Source organism: Lissotriton helveticus, chromosome 9 (genome assembly GCF_964261635.1).
Source record: "Lissotriton helveticus chromosome 9, aLisHel1.1, whole genome shotgun sequence".
NCBI lineage: Eukaryota > Metazoa > Chordata > Amphibia > Caudata > Salamandridae > Lissotriton > Lissotriton helveticus.
This window is the reverse complement of record NC_136070.1, coordinates 439,311,953-439,337,327: the sequence shown is the minus strand read 5'-3', so window position 1 is coordinate 439,337,327 and position 25,375 is coordinate 439,311,953. Positions and strand designations below refer to the sequence as shown.

The 25,375-nt window shown below is 42.8% G+C and overlaps 1 protein-coding gene across 2 annotated transcripts in view; it reads right to left on the bottom strand.

The window, feature by feature from the left end:
* Positions 1–24,470, bottom strand: part of TRMT61A (tRNA methyltransferase 61A) — a 221,810-nt gene extending 197,340 nt beyond the window's left edge. The window contains exons 1-2 of one of the 2 annotated variants that reach the window (XM_078662076.1): positions 24,331–24,470; positions 23,665–24,016 (exon numbers count right to left, since the gene is read on the bottom strand). In XM_078662076.1, coding sequence (XP_078518202.1) covers positions 23,665–23,995 — 331 coding nt within the window. In that variant the 5' untranslated portion in view covers positions 23,996–24,016; positions 24,331–24,470. Of the gene's footprint in view, positions 1–23,664; positions 24,017–24,212 lie in introns of both variants that reach the window. The other variant, XM_078662075.1, reaches the window with a different exon arrangement.
* Between the last annotated feature and the right edge of the window lie 905 nt (positions 24,471–25,375).

The window sequence follows — 25,375 nt, the reverse complement described above, 5'->3', positions numbered from 1 at the left end:
AGGTCTCCTCGGCGGAGAGAAAGATCTCCAGACCAAGGACACAAGTCTCCCCAGAGGGAGCCCTCTGAGAAAAAAATACAACCTTAGAAATAGGGATAATTTGAAGAAACCTGATAGATATCAAGATATTGATATACGTCCATCTCGATCTTTTCAGTCTTCCTCGCAGAAATCGGAAAGAAGAGGACGGTCAGAACACAGGGAAGAGCACCTCAAGTCCAAAGACAAGGAACCTGCTCATCAAAATAAAAATTTCCAATTTGAAAAGAAGAAGGTAGCCAGTATTAAAGTAATCAAACATGCCGAGGATCCTGAGGACACAGCTGAAAAACGGAGAGTGGGCTCAGACAATGCTAGACAGCGCAGCAGAAGTGAGCATAGCTCGCAAGATCCTGATGAATCATCTGGAGACAGTGGACACGAATGAGTACATTCAGGTGGAAACTGCAGATACCAGAGTTAGCAAACCTCATAAAATATATGAAATAACTTTACGTATAGAGGGAGATAAGACTAGGAAAATAAGGGGTCTATTTTGGGATAATCTCTCCAAAGGTTATGACATCCTTCTAGCTGAAAAAGACTGGCCACCAGAGTTTGTCAGGGAGTGCCCTCATGGCGAAGAAATGATTATGCCTGCCTTCTCAAATCACATTCCAATACATAAAAAATATAGACTTGCAAGAAAGTGGGCAGTAGCCCAAGCTCCTGCATTATATAAAAATCATGTGGGATGGGATGAGGACTCTCCTCCTCACAAAATCCAGTTAAAATCACAACCAACTGCACAGAGGCAGTACCCAATTAAGCAAGAAGCTAAAAAACAGGTCAGGGAGATCTTAGATCAACTTGAATACCAGGGGGTGATTGAAACATGCACCTCACAAATGAACAATCCTTTGTTTCCTGTCTCCAAACCAGATGATTCATATTGTCTAGTTTTGGACTACAGACACCTTAACTCATGTTGCAAAACCTTTGCAGTACAAAACTCACACAGTGCAGCACTAATGAATAGCATAGTGCGCAAAAAATACAAAACAACATTAGACATCTCTAATGGATTCTTTTGTCAAAATATAGCACCTGAAAGCAGATATTTGACCGCTTTCTCAATAAATGGCTCGCAGAAAAATTTCTGTCGTTTGCCACAGGGGTTCAAGAACAGCCCAGGATTATTCTCAGCGAGAGTAACAGAGTTACTACAAATGTATGATGATGAGGCATTATCTTATGTCGACGACATCTATCTAACAGATGATGACTTGGATACTCACTTGAAAAGAGTGAACACCATAATACTTGGGTTCGCAGCAGAGGGTTACAAATTCAACTTCAAAAAGTCAAGAATTGCCCATCTGACTGTCCTATTTTTAGGATATGAATTATCAAGTGAAGGCAAAAGCCTGGCAGACAATTTCCTGGAGAAATGTGCTATAATCCAAGCACCAAGAACGCTGAAAAACTTACAATCAATTCTAGGTTTCCTGAATTTCGGAAGAACTTACATTATAAATTACGCGGAGAGGGTTAAACCTCTCTATGACTTAATAAAACCAGATTTTAAAAGAATCAATTGGACTCAAAAACACACAGAAATTTTGAGATCTTTACAAACAGACATGTTAGTTAAAACAAAACTACAAACACGGGACAACACACGCAACCTTGTGATTCGGGTCATCCCAGGAAGATGCGGATTCACATACCTAACCTCTAATGAGGGAGAAACGGTACCAGTAGCATACAAATCACATTTGTACACAAAAGCTGAAATGAAATTTAGCCCTACGGAAAAAATTCTAACCGCGGTACAGACCGCTGTAGCGAAAGAAAGAGCCCTAGCACAAGGTAAACGAATAATCATCGTGACACCAATACCAGCCCTGAAGGCGGTAACTAAGGCAAGCATTCCGAATGCTAAAGCACTACATCCGAGATGGATACAGTGGGCTAATTCTCTTGCTGCAACAGACGTGGTATACGAATTTGATCCTAAATTAAAAACACAAGAATTTCTCCAATATGAATTCGAATGTCCTCTGCCGACCGAAATCCTGCCTCTAGAACATTACGGCTGTATAATATATACGGACGGATCAGCACAACCCGCAGTTGGGGGTAAACAAGCTTACAGTGCTGCGTGCGCGATTGTTAAAGGTCGCTGGCACGAAGGAAAATTTACACCACTAATCACAAAAACTCAATCTCTAGGAGATTGTACAGCTCAGCGAGCTGAACTACTAGCATTTAAGATGGCGCTTGAAAATACCGATCGCGAATTCCCCGCACTCATAGTGTGCGATTCATATTATTGCGTTCAGTCTTATAATGAATACTTACAGAACTGGGTTCAGAACGGTTTTAAAGATGCAAAAGGTGGCACAATCAATCATAAAATGCTTTGGGAACAAGTAGTTCTTTTACAGAAAGAACTACAAAAGACTCACGTGATACATACACTGAGTCATCAACGTGATGGCGTTCACGTTGCAGGGAATTCATTGGCTGATGAGGCCGCGAAGGCAGCTGTGCAAACGGCTTCCGTAGCTGCCGTCACCAGATCAAAAACAAAAATAGACAGCGAAATATTGCAGGCTGTCAGCGCTACAGAAAAAAATGCAATAAAAACACTCCCGAAAGGCTTTCCAGTAAAGTACTCATACATAACTGATGCGAATAACGTTCCATTTGCTCGAATCCCTGGAGTGGGGGATAGGGCAATTCCAAACATGGAATATAGGTTAGGACTCATTATAGCGGCACACTAAGGGCTTGCTTCTGTACATGCTGGCGTTTCAGCTACAGTATCATTATTAAAACAGAGATACTGGTGGCCACAAATGAGAAGACGAACTAGGAACTATGTTCTAGAATGTGAAATATGTCAAAGAATGAAGGTATCAACAGTGAAACGACCAGCACAGACGCCCCTTCTAATCTCAGATAAACCATTAGCCTGTGTTTACCTGGATCACTGCGGTCCCTTACAAAGGGACGGTAACTATAAATATATCATGGTCGCAGTGGATTCATGCACGAGATTCATTTGGATGTGGCCCCAGCGCTCGGCTGACGCCAGAACTGTTATAAAAGATTTGTGAGTCTTTATCGGCACATACGCAATTGGCATGCTACATTCTGACCAAGGTCCTGCTTTTAGCTCTCGAGCTTATAAGGAGGCCATGACCAGCATGGGCATTGCATTGCGGTACTCTTGTCCCTTTCATCCTGAGGGAAACGGAATTGTGGAAAGAAAAACCGTGACATAAAGCAATCTATAACAGCAAAGGTACTAGGTTCAGGAGCTGGGTGGGTCAAACATTTAATAAGTGTCCAACGTAGTCTTAACAATCTACCAAGAAATTCTCTGAAAGGTCTCAGTCCGTACGAACTATTGTTTGGGACTAGAATGTTAATCCAGGACCTCGACAGTCAAATTTCAGTGGTTAAAGAAAAATGCTTTGATATCAAAGATCGTTTGGCTATTTTACAGGACTTAAACGAAAAGAGAAAAGACCTGAGCAACATAAAATTGAAGCAACAGCCAACAGCCACTGAAGAGAAACCACCTGTCCCAGCAAGGCCTGTCTGGATTCCAAAAATCGGGGACCTGGTCAGAGAGAAGATTGCGGTAAAGAAGGAATTTGGGCCTTCTTACAGAAAAACAGTACCTGTCTTGTCTGTCAACGGGACAAGATCAGTAGTATTACCGCCCCTTGCTGGTAAAAAGGAGAACCGAGTTGTATCCATCGACCTGGTTAAACCACAATCATGTGGCCGATAACAAGTAGTAGGCCAAGTGGACTCCCAAGAAGTAGTAGAACACCAAAGTTTGCTACAAATACAGAGGTTCAAACTGAGAGACTAATCACAATTGATAAACCTACAGTAAAACAACAAGGACTATGCAACAAAGCCATGGAACTTAAACCTCTTGAAACCCAAATTAAAATCTTAAATCAAGAAACACCAGTCTACAATGATGTAACCACAGACTATGCTAATGAAACAAAGAAAATTCAAAAAGCAAAAAAGAATCCAGTAGCAATTGAAACAATTGACAGAACAGCATCAGGCTACTTCATCAACTTCGATGATTTTTCTGAAGATCCAAGTGAACATGGAGAACAGCCGACAAAAAAACCTTTTAAAAACAAAGCAAAGGAACTCTTTCATCAACTAAAAGAAACTTATCTGATTTCTCCATGGATTGAACTTTGGGTGGCACTAGAAGTATTCATCCTCATACTTTGGCTCATCATGGTACTATGCTTGGGACATTTCATTGAGGGAAAATATGTTACAATGGACACAGCAAGTCAGAATATCAACTTGGTCCTGAAACCACACAAGTCTTCACACATCGAGAAAAGAGATCTTTCTTCAGTAAACTTCACAGCCAATCCTATACCCGGTGGGGTAGCATGGGACAAAACTGATTACGAAATCTATGGTCCGATTGAGCTCCTGAAGTATCCTCATCAATTCAAGATTTCATTGAGTGACTTTGTAAAACCAAGCACATTCGCTGATGATTGGGACTTTGAAAGTATTAATGATATGATGTCAGATCTAGTGATGTCAGCTAAATTTACAGGACATGATTATTTACAGGGTTCATCTAATTATGACCAGATGTATTGTTATAACCACTATGGTAACCATTTTCTGCATAAATCTGCTCAACCTAGAAATGTTTTAAATTACAACCAATGGGAACATTGTGCTACTCCACCAAAAGGCAGTTCAAAAACATTTTATGATAGATTTTCATACTTCTCAGGGTTTAACACAAGTGATGCAGAAACGTCTTATTTTAGACTGTTAAATAAGACAGGAATAAAAACCATGCTTACAAACACAAAATTGATCTATTCAGAGACATTTTTTGAAAAAATGAAAACATTTGGTTATGATTTTTGGAACAAAAATATTGAAACTAAGACAATCTGGGGTACAAGAGATTGGCAAGTGCAAGGTTTAGAATCATTATTTAGAGCCTGCATGATCGCAGAACAAATGATATTTTTGAATGACACAATTCAACAAACAACCTGTCTTGGCCTAGCCAAAATTAAAGACTTAAACAAACCGTCTATTCCAAAACCAACACCCGACAGTAATAGCACAACAGATGTTGAGATAGACGTATCACATATTTTAAACCAAAACAGAACACATCCTGATTGGAAGAAATGGTTGATCTGGCCCACAGACACAAATAACTGTCAAGATAGATTCCTGAACAAAAAACAGGGGTTCACATTGACCAGGCCAGACCCTAGATACTCCCATAGACAACATCCAGGGATTGTAACTACTTACAGTGCAGGGAAACTCTGCCTCGAATGGCTACAAACATCCACACTGGTTGAAATTAAGCAACACTTGACTTTACTTAAAGAAGGTGCTGACTTGCGTGATTTCATTATGGGACCACGCAAACAGGGTCAAAAACGTTTCATAGCAGCCTCTATATATGCAGCTTACAACGAAGCTTGGAAAGTAACTCAAATTGAAACAGCAGAGGAAATACGGGAAATTGACCGTGTTCATTTGGAAAAATCACTTTCTGTTGTGGACAATGGGTTAATGACTGTCTTCCAGAATATATTCACTGGACAGTATTGTATCATCTGCAATCGATATAATAGAACAAGACTTACTGATGTTACAACACGGTCAGTCCCAATTGCGTTCTATTGTACAGCTTGGCTGGACGTTACAAAATCTGTGTTCAGGCTACGTGCCTTGGCGTTTAATCAACACAACGTCACTATTCAGTATCTTTAACCTTACTGATACACAAATCAGTTTGGCACAGAAGGGTGCAGAATATACAATTCTGAGCATTGAAAAACTTGAGAGATTACCATTGACAATGTCAGAGCGACCTGTCATTGAATGGATAGTACATGGGATAATAACTATTCCGATAACAACTTTCCAGTTTCGATACTGTCAAAAATATATACAGGCAGGCCAGTATGAAAGGTTGGGTAAAGGATACATTACGTCAACATGGAACTTACCTTATACACACACATGTTACAGTGATAAGGGACAAAGTGTATTTCTTAGTGGTAACAATTGTGAAAAATCACTAAGTGGTATACTTCTGTGTCAGGGCATACGTTTACATGGGGCCTGCGAGGGTACTTCAAATAACCTTTCATGCCACCAGCTCGGCACACCTGCAACACGAATAGAACCATTCTTTAGAAGACTTTCTAACGGGAGTTACATTCTAATTGTAGATCACAGATGTTGTGGCTTGCTGCCAGGAAAACCTTATCTAGTAAGCGTGACTTCCATGGTCATTTGCTGTGAACGAGTATTGTTTCCGAATGACACTCCAGACAGGGAGGGAAAAATTTGGCCCAGTTTGAATATCTCTTCTATTCGAATTGATACTTTAAGCAGAATGAAGACTGTGCTCCTACAGACGCCAACCCATTTGACGTCATCTAAAGAAACGTATGATCTCCAAGTTGCAAGGACAACGGGAGAGATACATGCATTGCTATCAACAAATTGCCCCCTACACTTCGCAGAAATGCTAAACGAAATCTTAAATATTTCTGATACAAATGGTATCGCGAGTGTATTTAAGACCGTTTTTTCGGGACTGTTAACCCCATTCAAAGCAGTCCTGGGTATTTTTCCAAATTTCGTCCATTCCATCTTTGGCGGACTTCCTCTCCTGTTGGGACTCGTAGCAGGCATCCTATTTTTGCTACTCTTGCTTCGTTATGGCAAGCCATGTCACAGACAAGACTCCAGCAACAATGGAAGAAACGATCCTAGCTATACGCTACCGGGACCGCATAACTAAAGTCCTTGGATTAGCCCGGCTAAGAGATCTGAATATGACCTGGTTTCTTTCGTTCAGACCCATATGGCAGAATTGTGTCTTACCTGTATTAAGATGCATGTTATGCGGCGAAGAATGCGTGTTGAACACCTGTCTTACACTACAATCAGATGTACCATTGGATGCAGATACTTTGTTGGGTCCAGTAAAGACTCATGCATTGTGCTGTCCCCAGCGGCTACCTATCCTGAGGACGGCATTCGTGGAGACTTCACCACTACGATTGAAGGGTAGTGAAGTACAGGATGAGAACAGCATCAACCAGGTACGACCTTCTGTAAGCAGTACTGGTCTGAACATCACTGAAAGCGAACATGCGCATGACTGCATGGTAGCGACATTTTCCAACTTGGTCGAACTTTCACCAGAAGCGGTAGACTGTTTTTTCGAGAGTCTGTCTGAAATTATGTTTTCACCAGAACAGAGAGAATGACTTTAAACAAAGTTGCACACAGTGTTCCCTGAACTCTGAATTTGGCCTTCATTTTTGAAAACAAAGTGACTGTGAACTATTGTTTCTCTTCTCCCCTGAAAAGCGAAAAGTTTTTTCCAGATCCAAAATATTTACCTTTTTGGCACTTATCTTCTGCTTTAAGTAAAACTATTCTTAGAGAACAGAGCTTCTATTCTTAGGAAATGTAGAGACAATACATTACCTCAACCTCTAGCTTATATGCAAGTAATTGTATTTATATGTGATGAGATGGTCTCGCAATTTTTCTTCTGTATTAAGAGCCATTTCATGTGTAATTTCACAAATCATTCGTGCTGATATAAAATGTGCATCTCCTTTTTCAATGATTATACTGCTTGAATGCATACAGTACCTATACTCATTTTGTGTATTTCGCATACGCCATTTTTCAAATGCAAAAAATGTATTTTGGGGTGGTTCGGTATACACATGCATTGTTAGTTATGTTTACTATTGCTTAGGTTAGTAAATATGTACATAAAATCGTGGAGTGGGTGTAGTGTGTTTATCTAGGTACCTATATTGATACTCCTATTTCGGACCCTTGTCCGGTTATTAATTCACTAGTATCCATACAACGGCACAGAAATCCGTTTTCAGATTAGGTCATAGCGCATGCTGTCACATTAAGCAAGCACTATTTCTCCAGCCCCCTAGAACGCACACCGAGTTTTCAAAACAAACCAAACCATCAGCAGACCTGGGAAATCCCCCGCAGCTATTGTTTTGATTTCGCTCGAGAACTCCTAAAAGGAATGTAAGAACGACCAGTCCTTATGACATTCTTACTGATGTCTTATGTCCATCCTTACGTCAAACTCGGCACCTTTCAGGTATAAATATACCGACGCTGCCCTAAGCAACGACACAGTGGTGATGAGCTTGGAGCAGCGCTACTTGCCGGAGAGCCCAGCTGATGAAGGAAGCCCACGGACGCTGCCCCTCCCTTTTGACGCGCTGAGAGAGACGCTGCCTTTTCTCCTGCCAAGAAATCCAGCCTCCGGCGTTTCCGGCTTACCTTCGCGGGTAACTGGGATATCGAGTCCTGAGAGAGAGATACCAGCCCTCCTGCCTTCTAAATCCCAGGTACTGAACTGACTAACCCCTTACAGAGAATTCTTGAGTCAGATTCTTGGCAAAACAAACTTAACTTAAACTCCTACTTACTTACTCCCTCCCACGTATTAGGCTTAGGTCAGGTACGGGTAGGCGTAGTTAGAAGCACCAGTTGAGTACGATTAGTCAATGTATATATATCTTTTATCTATTTTAAGTATCATATGGCTAAGAAACCATATCAATGCTTTTACAGTATTATTTTATAATCCTGCTTTTACTGTATGCACTCTACTTAACCTTAAGTATTGCAACTGTAGCGATTCATTTCTCTTGTATGAGAAAAAGAGACTGATCAATAAATAACATCTTTTATTGAACATGCCCATCTCTTCTTTCTCTACAAACTGGTGGAACTAGGTATGCACGTACTGACTGAGTAAAATAGCTGTCTTTTGTTTTCACACGACTCTGGAGATATACTCTTGATTAGGGAGAGCAAAGTTGTCATGTTCTATGGTTGTCAGAAACTAAATCCCTTCTTGTCTATCCAGGGAGGTTAAACTCCTCCTCGCCTATTCGAGAAAGTTTCTAGTGAACTCTGAGCTAGCTGGCACACAAAACTTTAAGTCTAATATCGTCGGTAGAAGACCTAGTTAACCTCTGTCCTACGTCTATACTATTGAAGATATTATTCCAATGCGCAGAGCCTATTGGGAATATAGGAACTACACTACAATGTATGCTATATTACAGAGTGCAATGTTCGGAAAAGTGTTGTTAAAGAGAATTGGCCGATAAATATTAGCTGCATAAACACAATTATATACATAATGCACAAATACTCAAGATGGCTTCCATAGGACATCCCATAATCCCATAAACTAAAATATTTAAATTAACAATGGTTTCAGGAACTTCTCCCACTTCATCCAAACACTGAACAAAAAGTGACTCGCAGATAAAACAACGGGCCGGATGTGGCAGTCATCAATATTAATTTTGATTTTCTGGATTTTTCCATGAGGCACAGGGCTAGACTGATTTGCACATGGCCATGTCTGAACTGGGGTGGTGGAGTGAGGTAAAGAATGATGATGGATTAAACCCAGATCAGTTGACTGGGGGTGAGTGTTTGATTTGCTCAAGCAGTCCGTCCATCATCCCCTTTGGTATTGCTTTGAAAAAATTATGTGTGCATCAAAGTACCCCAAAATATCGATTGATTCGCCTTGATAACCACCTGGGCAAATAACTTCCAGGAAAAGTTGTTTGTTAGTCCACAGTTCTTTGAACAGACATTTTGGAATTATGGTAAATTTTGATCCAGTATCCACCTTTAAACACACTTCGCATCCATCAATGGAAAACAGCCTTAGGCATATGCTTCCTTCTGTCATCATAAATAGAGACATCCCCAGACCTACCACCAAAATGATGTCCCCATCAGAGTCATCCACCTTTTCAACTCCCTGCACATAAGCTGCTGTATAACGAAATTTGCTTCTACAAACCCTGGCACAGTGACCCACTCGTCCACATTTCAAACATTCTTGCTTGGCAGCAAAACAATATTTTGAGTCTGAGGTGTGTGCACCACTTCCACACCTATTGCAAGTTGATGCCAGAAGTCTTAGAAGTGAAGGGATTCTTATAAAGTTTCCCTTTGTTTTTGATTGCGGCTATGGCACTTAAAGTCATCAGCACTGCAGTCGTTGTCTCGAAGATCATGAACAGAAACTTCAGAAATATCATGGCTGAAGCTTCTCTTTTCGAGCTCTTAAAATGCACCCTTCAGATTGTCCAACAACTTTTGCTAAATCAATGGTTGTATTGAGGGAGGGCTTTTTCGCTGCCCAAAGTCTCTCCTGAATTTTCTTATTATTACATTGAACAATAAGCTGTTCTCTTATTAATTCATCGGTCATAACACCAAATTTATATTTAATGGCCAGTTCCCTAAGTCTTGAAATAAATTCATCTATTGACTCGCCTAGTTTTTGATGTTGTGTGTAGAATTTATACCTGTTCATTGCGAGATTATCCTCTTTTGCATACCTGGCTTCCAACCTGCAAATTGCCTCTTTATATTCATCAGGCATGACTTGACCGTTGGCTAGTAATGCTTGAGGTAAATACAGAAAAACACTTTGGCCTTCTTTGCCTAGTGTGCTTAGTAAAAGAGCTTTCTTTCTTTTGGCAGAGAACTCTTGACCGTCCAGAACATCCAAGTAATTCTCAAACATGAGAATCCAATCCTCCCACGGAATGCTAGGAGGACCAGCTTGTGCTAAGAAATTCAGTGGCAGAACGACAGAAATTTGTGCAGAAGCCATACTGTAACCAGTAGTAAAAACTGTGAAGCGAACTATAAGTATACTTCAGAGTAGTTAATTATGCTAAGAAGTCCTTCAAACAGTAATGGGTATAAACATGGATAGCCACGTTGCAACCGAAAAATTACATTAAAATGCTGACAGTACCTTTAAAGTTACAATAGGTATGTCCAGGGAGAAGAATGTCACAGTAAGATATACGACGGGTGTGTATATCACAGAGGAAATCACTGAAAACCTTTAGTGTGTCTTGCAACTGACAGAGACAGCTTCCGTGAACTCGTTACTATGCTATGCGATATTCATCAGTCAGCATAAAATGGCCGACAGCGTTGGCACGTAAACGTAGTGAGTGTTGACACTTCACGTAGATCGTGCGTGTTGACCTTTCGCGTTGCCAGGAAAGTGATGAAACAAGCAACTACGAAGTGCATCAGCGCGGCGCTGTTTACTCACCAATTTTGTTGCTAGGTAACAGCCACTAGAGAAACAGAGACACTGTTGCCTGGAGACTACTTAAAACACTGGCTTGACTGGATCGATAATGACGATGACTTTGACGTCACTCATGGCAACCGCTGTGGACAACACATCATCGCAGGAACCTCTTTGCCTCCTCTAAAAGCAACTTGCCCTCACAGAGCTTTGTGCACGGGAAATGGAGGGGCACACCTTCCATCTGTGTCACAGCGGTCTGCTCTCATCCAAAGCAGCTACGAGTACATCGCGTCACCATTGCAGCCTCACCAACAGCGCGTCAACTGGAACAGATCGCACGCCCAGTGTCCAATAGAGATTGTCACCAAAATGTGGTAAACGAAAGCTGCGGACACGGCAGGTAAGTCTTGAATACATTAATCAAGTACAGAGTAGGATGAGAGCGGACTCTTCCAAGCAGGTCAGGGAAACAACTGCCTTGAAAGAGAACACTTGCATTCAAACAATGAAAAGGAATACATAAACAAGTACATTCTTGAAAGACTAAAAAACAAATACTACACACTCACCACAGTATTCAGGACATACAAACATAATATGGTCAAGAGTCTCAGAATTCATGCCACAAGCCGGACATGAATCAGACGAGGAATATTTATTCCAATTTTTTCCGGCTCAGAGGTCCGGCGTGTGAGGGAACTTGGAAGGTTTTACCCAGAGAACAGCCATATTCCAGCGGTAAGGTGGAGAGGAAAGGGGGGATTAACAATACGTCCTCTGCCTCTATCTAACAGCTGCGCCTTTACTAAATGGCTCAATAGGAACCCAAGAAGGAACCTTGAATCAGGGTCCCCATAAAGATTCCTATAAAGATAGGAACCCAGAGTTCGCTTCTTCCAGACCAAGACGAAGTTCAGAAGAACTTAGTGAGCAAGATAGCGACCGACTGGGACATCTTTTTCAGTCTTTAAGGGGGGACATGATGTCTAAATTTGAGATATCTGAGAACAATCAAAAGACAATACACGACAGATTCGACCTCTTGGAGTCAAAGCTAGATGACGTTATTTGCCGTACTGGGAAACTGGAAATGGAGATGGTAGTATTAAGTAAAACTGTTCAAGGAAACTCAAAAGATATCGATACCCGGAGAGCGCAAAATAGATCTCTGGTTACAGATGTCGAGAGATTGGAAACTCAGGCCCGAAGAAATAACTTGAGGATTCTGAAGATACCAGAGGGCGAAGAGTTGGAAGACATTAAGGGATTTGTTTGTCGGCTTCTCAGGGAAGGAGTCTTAAAAGATCGTCCGGATATAGACCTGGAGGCGGAAATCCAAAGAGTACATAGAGACCCCTTCAAGAGACACACAGACAGGAAAGCCCCTAGAAAGATATTGGTAAATTTTCAAACCTTCAGTGTCAAGGAGCTTATCTTAGGGAGATGTCTGTCAAAAACGGATCTTCGTTACCGGTCTAATCCCTACCTCATCAGGTCAGACTTAGGAGCAAGAACTGCACAGAGACAATGGGAGCTTGGCACTAGAATGCCAGAACTGAGATCATTAGGGGCCCATGTGCAAATGAGGTTCCCCGCTTCACTTAGAGTTATGTGGAAAAATAAGACCTACAGCTTCTTACAGCCTGATGAGGTAGATAACCTTTTGGGTCGCATGAGAGAAAATCAAGAAAACTAGTGTGGAGTAAGGTGTAAGACAAGACACCTATATTAATGTCAGGACAAAAAAATATATATATATACATATATAAAAAATATATATATATATCAAAGGGGAAAACAGAAATAAGGAGAGCACGATTTATTGAAGTTTATTTAACACACGTCGTGACACAATGTACTGATACACTAAAAGGGAAAGGGGAAAGGGAAATCATTAAGGACTACACGTTACTCGCTGCAAAAGACAAGTTTAAGTTTGGATTCAGTCAGAGGATCCTCCTAGGAGCTCCAAAGGCGATGGCATCGTCTGGTATGTTGGGGGGGTTCCTCTGGGGGGAGGGAGCACACTGGGTGGAGGGAGCAGCGGGAGAAAAGAAAAAGAAAAATTCCTCATATATAGAAAAAATCCATTCACACAAAGCTCAGGATGGGTGTGAGAGTACAGTGGGGTCATGAGTAAGGCATATAAGCTTAAAGCCCTCTCATGGAATGTAAATGGATTGGGGGAAAAAAGGAAACAGACCCGGATCAGTGAATTCCTAAGAGACTCAGATGCACATCTGATAATGCTTCAGGAGACCCATTTAGAGGCAAACGCTTGTAGCTCACTCTTTAAGAAATTGAGGTGGGTGCAGGAAATTATATGCTCTAGACAGACGGGTACAACTAGGGGGGTCACAATTATAATTCGTGCGAATAGTGGGATAAGATTGAAAAAATACGAGACAGATCAGACAGGAAGATGGTTGGTAGCAGCTATATCTATTCAAAATATTCCTTATACACTTGCAGTATACTATGGCCCAAATGACGATAACTCCCGCCCGCTTCTTAAGTTAGCAACAGCTTTACTGGGGACAATCGGCCCAGTAATTTTGGGAGGTGACTTTAACCTCGTATTTGATCAGATACTAGATAGAACCTCGAAAGCCAAGTATCATGTTCCCACCAAATCACTTTCTACCTTAGGGGGTTTAATGAAATATTTTAGTCTCTTAGATGTATGGAGGAAGAAATATAGATCTACACGGGGGTTTACTTTCTATAGTAAAAAATACAAAAACTATTCAAGGATTGACCATTTTTTAGTTGATCAGCATCTTTTCACAGACATTAGTTCTCTCTCGTTTACACCTGTTGGGATGTCAGACCACGCAGTCTTGGAACTGGTATTTTTTATTAACTTGAGTCCCTTAAAAACTAGATGGACTCTGGAAAGGACATTGTTACTCAGTGACCAGGTAAAAAGAGAAGTCAAAGAAAAAACCACAGAATTTTTTGCAATAAATATAGGCTCCTCTACCCCCCAGGTTGTTTGGGAAACCTATAAGGCTTTCTTGAGAGGGGTTCGGAGTTCCCTAATGGCTTACAAAAGAAAGGCTATAAAAGTCAAAAGGAGGAAAGACTTAGCGGCAATAAATAGAAAAGATTCTGAGCTACAAAGCGCCATTTTATCAAACTCTGAGAGGGTACGAGTTTTAGAGAAGGAGCTTATAGAGTTACAACTTCAGCTTAAAATCTGCGACGAGAAAATTATAAAAGAAAAATGGGAGACCAGTAAATTAAAGAACTTCGAATACGGCGAAAAATGCGGGGCTCTCCTAGCTTGGAAATCTAGAGAGGAAAGAACTAGGAACAGTATTAAAGTTTTAACCCAGAGAGAGACAGGAGACTTGATTGTGGAAGACGCTGAAATTAGAGATGAAGCCAGGAATTTCATGAAAAGCCTCTATACTGAAGATAAAGACCCAAAGATAGAAGAGATAGAAAACTGGTTGCTCCAGAAAAACTTACCGCAAGTTTCTGACCTGGATAAGAGATATCTAGAAAGTGAGATCACGGAGGGGGAAATATTAAACCAATTAAAGAAAATGAAGCGGGGCAAAGCGGCAGGTTCAGACGGGCTTCCGGTTGAGCTCTACTTAGACTATATAGAACAATTGTTACCCATACTTTTAACACTCTTCAACCACTTACTATCTCACGGATATAGTATCCCCCCTACCTGGGCTGAAGCCACAATAACGCTTATTGCAAAACCCAATAAAGACCCCAAGAAAATAGAGTCTTACAGGCCAATCTCTCTTCTAAATATAGACATGAAATTATATTCCGGGATTCTAGCGACTAGACTCGCGAAGATTATAAAATCCATAATTCACACTGATCAAAGGGGCTTTATCCCAGGGAGACAATTGAATGAATTAACTTTTCAAGTTATAGGAGCCATTGATTACGCTAAAGATAAAGGCCTCCCGTTAGCCTTGGTGGCGATAGACGCGGCCAAGGCCTTCGATCAGGTCAATTGGAACTATCTTTGGGCCACAATGAATGCATTTGGGTTCCCCCCAGTGTTTATAAAGGGTATCAAATCACTATCACAAACCAACGGCAAAAGTACTGGTCAACGGGGCATTATCTGACTGGTTTGACATATCCCGAGGAACCCGACAGGGCTGCCCTTTATCCCCTCTTTTGTTCGACATTTTTATGGAGCCTTTTGTTTGTGGTATTAGAAGGGATAATGTTATCCAACCATTTAGGATGGCTAACTTGGAGTTAAAAACAGCCCTATATGCCGATGATCTCCTCTTATATACCTCTAACCATACAGAAGCTATACGCAGGCTATTCTACCTAGCAGAGGAATTTGGAAAACTGTCAGGCTACCAGATCAACAAGGAGAAGACAGAGATAATGGGGTGGAATAATAATACCCCCATACAGGGGGTGAAACAAAAGATGCGATATTTGGGGATTTATTTAACTCAAGATCTAAAGATTATACCGATAACTAGCTGGCAGACTGTTGTTAAAGACATCACTAAAACACTAATTAGATGGGGCAACTTACCATTAAAGATATATGGACGAGTTAATCTCATTAAATTGACCATACTCCCTAAATTGACCTTTCTTTATAATTCCATCCCTTTATCCTTTCCAGTAAAAGATATCACCAACCTCCAGGGTAAGATTAGATCTTTTATCTGGGCCTGTAAATCCTCCAGGATAGCCTGGAAAAAATTGAGGAGGGGCTTAAAAATTGGAGGCCTGGCCTTACCGGATCTACTAGCATATTGCCATGCTTTCCATTTTAAAAACTTCAGGCTACTTGCTAACACACTAGATGCATCATCGCAGGGCCGCCTGTTCCAGGCTTTATTGCATGACTTCCCATATGGTCACGACGTTTTCTCATTTAAATTTGGCGACCAAAAATACTTCAAGAAAGTACGTCTTAAGATCTTACAGACCGCACTCAAAAACTGGGGGTTTATCCGGAAGGTATTGGGAATTCCCTATTATCACTCTTACACTCCAATCTGGGATTCTCCGGGCACTCCTCCGTGTCTTCAGGATCAGCTTTCACTTCCCTTGAGAACAGCTGGAATCTTGAATTGGGGGGACCTATGGGTAGACTCAGGCCTTATGGACTGGAACTCCCTAACATCACTTACAAACGGGTTACTGACAAGATTTAAATTCTACCAATTATCTGCTTGGTGGTCAAGCCAGACTTTACAGCGGGAAAAAGATACTGGAACTCTGGATGCAATTGGCAGAGGGGGAGGATGGATTAGAGAAGTTTCATTCTGGTATAAATTGTTTACTACTGACGAAAAGAATAACTTACATCTGGAACTGACAAGCCTCTGGGGAAACATAATAGCTGTATCCCCCGAGGAGCTTAGTAAAATCTGGTCAGACTCCTTTTCTTTATCCCAGAAATTAATTAAACCAGCTAACCTAAGGCGGAATCATCTATTTACGGCCTACAGAGTATATTGGACCCCGGCTAAATTATATAAGATAACACAAAACAATTACCATTGTCCCCGCTGTAAACTCATAGCTGCAGATGACATTCATATATTTTTGGAATGCCCGGAGATCCAGGAGTTTTGGAGAGCGATAGTTGGCTTCCTGGGTGAGGTACTATCAACAACCATTTTATGTACACCCAGGCTAGTATTTTTTGGTTTACCGTATGACTATAACATCAATAATTTACACTCACAGTTTATCTTCTATGTGGTGGTTATTGCTAGAAGAGAAATATGTAAAGAATGGAAGTCAGCTGCCGCCCCCAGATTTGCAGAGTGTCTAAAAAATATTATGGAAATCTGTAAAATGGACATGGTTGGTCGTGATGGAAACACCAAGAATGTATGGTCAAAACTGGAGGCCTGGTCGAACAAGTAAACGGTCCGATGATTATGCCAGAGGTTGTGTTGGTCCTGTCCTCCCTTGGCTTGAATAATACCACCATAAGTCAGGGGAGTTGGATAAGGAAACAATCTTCCTCTGGGACATCCCTGTCTGCTAGATACTGACCCCGTGGCGGATACAGAATTGTCAGTTCAATTGGCGACACGAGACCCATCTAGAGCATACAAAAACGGGTGGCATATATGAGGACAAAAAAAAAAAGGAGTCTTTATATTCAGCTAATACTGGAGGAGTAGTCCGGATACGGATCCAGAATAGTAATGGTTTTAAGTGAGCCAGATCAGATATATTTTTCATCCCCTAATAGCGATTCTCAGCACTTTCTTGGCCTGTTCCGTTGGGAGAGTACCATTTTGGGTTTTTGGGAGGGGCTTGTATGTTCCCATTTGATTTTTTCCATTTAAAATGCTCTGTAATTTGTTAAAAAAAAGAACTGATATGTATATCTAAGATTGGTATAGACCCTCAGGCAAATTCTCATAATTGTCTAAAAATATAAAAACAACTGATATATCCAGGCAATGATTTTCTCATTAGTCATAACCTTAGGCGAGGAGACTCTTCTGTGGTTGCTGACCAACACAGGTTCAGGAATCACAGTGCTGTGATTAGACATTGATCTTGTAAGATCATTTCCCGCAAGTATTACAAATTAGGGGGTTGTGGGTGCTATCTGTACGCGGCAAAACCACCATGTCGTGAAGCAATGGCCAGAGACTGGCCTTCAGGAAAACATAAAATCGATCACACTAGTAGTGACTCCTCTCTTGAACATATCTGCTGCCTTTTTGGAGCAGATTCTCCCAGTACATGCTCTTAAGCTGAGCCCCACCACCACAGACGCAATATGTAGTGTAACATTTGAAAGACGGTGATGAGATTTACCCTCGAGGCTAGGAATACCCCATTGCTCAGGCTCCTTTTCTGTTATCATACTAAGAAATTGAGAGGGTTCAAATGAAGAATTAAAATCACCAGCAACAAATACCTTTGCATTCTGCGGGAGCTGAACAATAAAATCTTTTAAAAGAGATGTAATTGATGATTCACTATTCGAAGGCAAAAACCTAGGATATATATTTAGTAACACCAATTTCAGACCTGTTGGGAATTCACGCATTACCCCCATTAAATCAGGTGAATCTACTTTCAACCATGAGTGGGTACATAATGTCGGTCTTCACCAGCATCAATAAACTTCCTATTCATATCTTGTGTTACAGATTGCACCACATCCTTCACAATTATGGAGAGGTTACTGTTCAAGCATGACCCCAAGATCTCTCTCTGGTGAAACTAGCTCAAAAAGCTGTTGCCTCTTAATGACACGTAAACCTTCCCAGCAACTCATCCTCTCTTATATTCAATCATTCCCATGTAATACCCTCTCAATTGTATAGGTTCTCCACCATAAGCCAAAGGTCTGTCAGGTTTCATCAACTTCATGCTCCCTCCAGATTCTGATTAAAGAACTCATTGGAAAACAACGTTATCTTTGTCCCAGAGTCAAACAAAACGTTTGCTTGTTTGTTTACCATCTACCAGTATGTCATCAAAGGGACTTTTTTGCACTCCACAACCCACTTGCAAAACTATCTGCCCACATTCAAAATCTGAATCGTCACGGTCCTCCACCTCTTTTACTTTAAAATTACTCTAGACACTTTTATTCTTATACTTGCTTTGATAATGACCTCTCTTGCCAGAGCCACTACACAGTGCTTTAAGAGCTGTACACTCTCTATAAGGCCAAGTGATTAGTACTCTGACACCTGTACAAATTCCTCACATCCTTACTCTTTCCTTTGCCATCATTCTTTTTCCTTCCTGTCTGGCCTACCAACCCTATCTGTTTACTTCCTACCACATCTGCATTTTTTTACTGCATTAACATCAACTTTTTTGCCCTTTTTTATGACTTCAAAACATCATAGAGGGCTCAATTTTTTTAGCTATCACTAAAACATCTTCCAAAGTTGTATTGCCTTTCAGTCAGTCATACCTTTTCGATGCTACACCCCAGCATGAATTGGACCCTTATCCTCTCAGACGATGTACTCAAATATTTACACGGCGGTGTTAGCTTCCGTAAAGCTGTGGCGTAGTGCTCTACAGACTCGCCTTCTTTCTGTACCCACCTACCAAAATGATATTGCTCAAGTATAGTAGTAACTTTGGGTAAATAGTGATTGTCGAACTTTCTGATGCACAACTTGTAGTCATTTAGCTCTGCTGCATCACCATCAGAGACAGAGGGTAGGTGATCAAAGACTTCCTATCCTTCAGGAACCAGGCAGTGTAATAGCAACGCAGTCTTGCGCTCAAAACTTAAAGAAGCTCGGCAAACCCTAGTGCAAGGTTAAAAAACTTTTTTCCACTTGCTCCACTTAATCGTAGGCTCCCCAGGTAAAGATAAAAAGAAAGGTGGCGTGGGCATATTTGGCATGTTTTTGCAGCAAATATTAGTCCTACCAAATGAGATGTAATGAGAAGCGTGCTTACCGCTCAATTTGCACAAGCACATATCAAATGGACACAAAATTGCTTTAAAACAAAGCATACCTGTCACTGAGCAAAGACTTAATGCTTAGAACATCAAACAGGCATCAGGCATGCCTATCGCCGAAATACAGCGTGATCTAGAGACAAACTTGCTTCAAAACAGTGTGCCTCTCACTGAGCAAAAACATACATCTTAAAGCATCAAACAGGCATCAGGCGTGCATATTGCCAAAATACAGTTCAACGGGCAGATGTGCAAAAAGTTCATGCCTATCGCCGAGGAAACACACGCACAATCCAAAGAAAACAAAGCGTGCCCGCCGTACAGGACTAATGAGGAAAATCACAGCTTCAAAACAATAGGCAGGAACTCCACAGCACGTCTGTCACTGAGAACAAATTGAATACAGAATACCTAAGGTCTCCCAACCATTCAAAATGGCTGCACCCTGCATTGAATTATGTACATTTCCACAGAGAGTACAGCTTGTTTTCGCTCTCTCCTTGAGCGAACACATTTGCCGTAGAAAAAGAAACTGATTTCTGGTTATAGCACATGCATGTAACTCCTCTCTCCTAATGACCTCAGCTCAGCATTCGAGCTTTCTTGACGCGGGTTGCTTGAGATGGTTCGTCACTACAAGACACATGCACTATCAAACCCCAGGCTAACAGTCAAAAGTATGCACCAGCGGCACAAGCCCATAAGTTTCCTTTCTTTCCTTCTTCAACACAATGTCCAGTAGCGGTTCGCCGCAACTCACAACACATGGACTGACTACTTTTTTATTTTAAAAAATGCAGCAGCTTACAGGTCAGCACAACACACAATGGGCCCAATGTTGAGATGTCTTCTCCCTCGTACAATCCCAAAGTTCTACTCATCACCAGTGTTATAAAGATGACTCCTCTTCAATGAAGTGAACAGTAGACATTGTAAGAGAGAGAGCAAAGTTCAATAAGTACAAATTACAGGATAGACAAACCAGCCACCTGCCATGGTCAAGCTGTGGTGGCCTTTTAACACAACACATTCCATTAGACCAGACACCAGTTGGAATTCCGATAGAACACCGCATCATCACGTTCTACATTGCACCCGATAAAACCCATCACGTGCCCATAAGAATGTTACCAGTTACCACAAGGGACTCATCACGGGGGTGATAGCGTCAAACAGGCATGGGGTTAAGGGATTCCCATCACTTCTAATACAAGCACAGCACACTGACCCATTAGCATAAATTCTCCATTGTGAAGATCCACGCTTTGATTGTGGTGTGTTCCCAGTTTTTCTTCTATTATCCTTTTTAGGTCTCGCCTAAGCCAATGCGCTTGCGCATTGCTCCGGCGAGATTATTGTAAGCGGAAAAGAAAAGTCTACCAAAACGGCTGCGGATCGCATATAGTTCATGTGATCTATACACGTGCACGCCAGCCACATAACACACCACCATTTGTCTGTGCCTTGGCATCAGACTTCAAAGGCTGCCGCTCCATATCCCCCCCGCGTGCACATCGTGCACCACCATTGGTCTGTGCCTCGGCATCAGACTTCAAAGGCTGCCGCTCCCCGCATCAGACTTCAAAGGAATGCGCTCCCGCTCCCAGCAATGCCAATAGCTTGTTTCTGGACGAAAGTGAAAGCCTACCGTGATTGTTTACAGTAGCCTTGCTCCTCAAATGCTGTTGCTGTGTTGCGATCTCTCTAAGGACACTTAGCTTGAAAACACTCTACTTGCTAGCTGCAATGCTACATCTGCTATGCTTTGCCTCTAGACACGTTGATCCCTCGCAGACTGTGCTGACTCTGCCCCTCCTGATTCTGAAACTGACCATGCAGTCTCTTCTCTCTCTTATGATGTCTGCCCTGCCACCATTTACTTCGGACCCTCACCCTCACACACCCTCACCCACCTTCACTCAACCTCATCCCCCTCACAACCCTCTCACCCCCTCACACACACCCCCTCACCCTCACACACCCTCATCACCCTCCCTCACCCTCACACACCCTCACCCCCTCCCAACCCTCTCACCCTCACCCCCTCAAACCCCCTCACCCCCGTCACCCTCACCCTCATACCCCCTCACCCTCACACCCCCTCACACCCTCACCCACCCTCACACACCTTGACAACCTCACACCCTCACCACCCTCTCACCCTCACTCTCACACACCACCACATCACTCAGGGACACCACCACATCACTCAGGGGCACCACTCAGGGGTACCACCACATCACTCAGGGACACCACCACATCACTCAGGGACACTAGCACATCACTCAGGGACACCACCTAATCACTCAGGGGCACCACTCAGGGACCCCACCACATCACTCAGGGACACCACCACATCACTCAGGGACACCACCACATCACTCAGGAACCTCACCACCACATCACTCAGGAACCTCCCCACCACATCACTCAGGGGCACCACCACATCACTCAGGGGCACCACCACATCACTCGGGGCACCACCACATCACTCGGGGGCACCACCACATCACTCGGGGACACCACCACATCACTCGGGGACACCACCACATCACTCGGGGACACCACCACATCACTCGGGGATACCACCACATCACTCAGGGGCACCACCACATCACTCAGGGGCATCACTCAGGGGCTCCACTCAGGGACACCACCACATCACTCAGGGGCACCACCACGTCACTCAGAGGCACCACTCAGGGACACCACCACATCACTCGGGGACACCACCACATCATTCGGGGGCACCACCACATCACTCGGGGACACCACCACATCACTCGGGGACTCCACCACATCACTCTGGGACTCCACCACATCACTCTGGGACTCCACCACATCACTCTGGGACTCCACCACATCACTCTGGGACTCCACCACATCACTCTGGGACTCCACCACATCACTTGGGGACTCCACCACATCACTCGGGGACACCACCACATCACTCGGGGACACCACCACATCACTCAGGGGCACCACCACATCACTCGGGGCACCACCACATCACTCGGGGGCACCACCACATCACTCGGGGACACCACCACATCACTCGGGGGCACCACCACATCACTCGGGGACACCACCACATCACTCGGGGACACCACCACATCACTCGGGGATACCACCACATCACTCGGGGACACCACCACATCACTTGGGGACACCACCACATCACTCGGGGGCACCACCACATCACTCAGGGACACCACCACATCACTCAGGAACACCACCACATCACTCAGGGGCACCACCACATCACTCAGGGGCTCCACTCAGGGACACCACCACATCACTCAGGGGCACCACCACGTCACTCAGGGGCACCACTCAGGGACACCACCACATCACTCGGGGACACCACCACATCATTCGGGGGCACCACCACATCACTCGGGGACACCACCACATCACTCTGGGACTCCACCACATCACTCTGGGACTCCACCACATCACTCTGGGACTCCACCACATCACTTGGGGACTCCACCACATCACTTGGGGACTCCACCACATCACTTGGGGACTCCACCACATCACTCGGGGACTCCACCACATCACTCGGGGACTCCACCACATCACTCGGGGACACCACCACATCACTCTGTGACACCACATCACTCTGGGACACCACCTCATCACTCTGGGACACCACCACATCACTCTGGGACACCACCACATCACTCTGGGACACCACCACATCACTCTGGGACACCACCACAGCACTGTCCTTGCTTGCTACCAACAAGCATTGCCATAGCCAATAGGACTCGCATTAGGAAAGTGTAAGCTATTGGCTTTGTGAAAAACAATACTATTAATTTATATATTTTCAAAGCCAACACATATTTTAAAAAATTGTCATTTACAATACCAATAGCTCACACTTTCCTAATGCGAGACCTATTGCATTGCAAATGCTTGTTAACTCTGAAATTGACCGTTTACATGGCAATCTATTGACAAGAGAGACCTATGTTGTCATTATCAAGAAAATACATAAATACTCCATTATCAAAAGTTATTAGTAAGCATCAAACATTTATTTTTAAAGCATTACCTGATTCACAGACCACAGACCCAGGCTTCAGTTCCAGCATCATTGTGATTATCGATATGTCAGTGGAATACAGAATTTGAGTTCTGTGAGGAAGGTTCATTGTCCACAGCTCTGGTGTTGGATGAAGTATATAGACCCATCCTCCTTTGCTGCAAGTCACCTTTGAGCCATATCGTTTTCCAATAAGGTCAGTGGAATGCCTGATAACTCCATATTTCGTTTGAGTTTGGCCACCGTGTTGAAGTTTTACTGGAAACATGTAGTCGTGTCCCAAGAAGACAATAGCTGTGTCGCCATCTTTCATACAATCTCCATACTCAACAAAACTCATTTTTAGCAATCTTCGGGTTAGCTTGGTTGTATCAAAGAAAGGAAACAGAGTATAAGTACAGAGGATAAATTCGAATGTACAACTAAACATATTTGAAGGCACATAGTCAAGTCTAGCAATACAATTCGCGAAAAGGCTAGAGACCGGTTTAATTAACTAAAACAAAGTAACTAGTTAGCCGCAGCAAGAATAATTTTATGAAAAAAAATAGACGCACATGTTACACATCAGTTGTCTTTTCAACGCAGTAACCTGCCGGCGTCAGCCCTACGACGCCGACTATACCGAGGTAAAAAACCCTTTGCTAGCTTTTTCTCCCCTTAACCACTTAGCACCTTTTGTTAATAAAAATAGAACCGCTCTTTCCCGAACTCTTCTATTATTGGGGAAGTACGGCTCTTAATCCCTCGTTTCTGACGCGGAAGGCACTAGCAGCGACCCGGAAGTGAAGCCGCACTCGACTTCTGAGGCCCGCCCCTTTCATAGCTTTTCGTTTTTGCTGAGTACCGGGCGCCTACAGACGCCCTTTCGTTTTCGGGGAGGGTTGTTGAGGGCGCAGGAACTTGCAGAGAGAAGTAGCAAGGGGAGAGAGGACTGCTTCCCTGCCTCCCCCCTGCTCCTTCCCTTCGAGATGTATCTGCGTGTAAGGCATGCTGTGTATATGCGACCGTGGAGTGCAAGGATTGAAATATCCGGTGCTGCTCGGCATGCGTCAGTAGAGGTAGGGAAGGCACCACACATTAACAGGGAAGCTGAGCCAATGGTCTGGGTGGACAGTAAGTTCAATAACAGGAGTTGATGGAGTATGTTATTCACGCAACATAAGTCCTGCGTTACCTTCAGAACCCTTGTTGATTACCACTGGCTTTTTGGTTGGTAACTCATACTTTCTATATGCTGTCGCTGTCTTATCCTTCAGAGTGCTCACTGTAAACCTGTCTATAAATCTTATTCTTAAATGTGACTTTGCTGTATATTCAAAGACAAAGGTCAAATATCAGACGCTGTCTTCCCAGGGGCTTGTTTACTTTTCTCTCCCTTCAAAGTGAGAGGAGTTATGTGACAATCTTGCTAGATTTGGTGTTAGGAAAGAGTTTATTTTCTTGCACAGGGTAACATTAAAATGAACTGTAAGTATTTCAGAATATAACAGAATTAGGAACACAAAGCAATTTTTTTTGTTATTTCGGAAGTGTGTTGGAAACAAATACTTTAATATAATCAAAATAAATCATTACACTGAGGTGATGCAATGTCCACACAGTTTCATCTGTGCACTGCATAGTTTTATTAATAAAATGTATGTCTGTGCAAGCGTAGTGGTTATTTCAATTTTAAATGTGTTGTCTGTAATGGGAGTGTGCTATCACACCATGCATA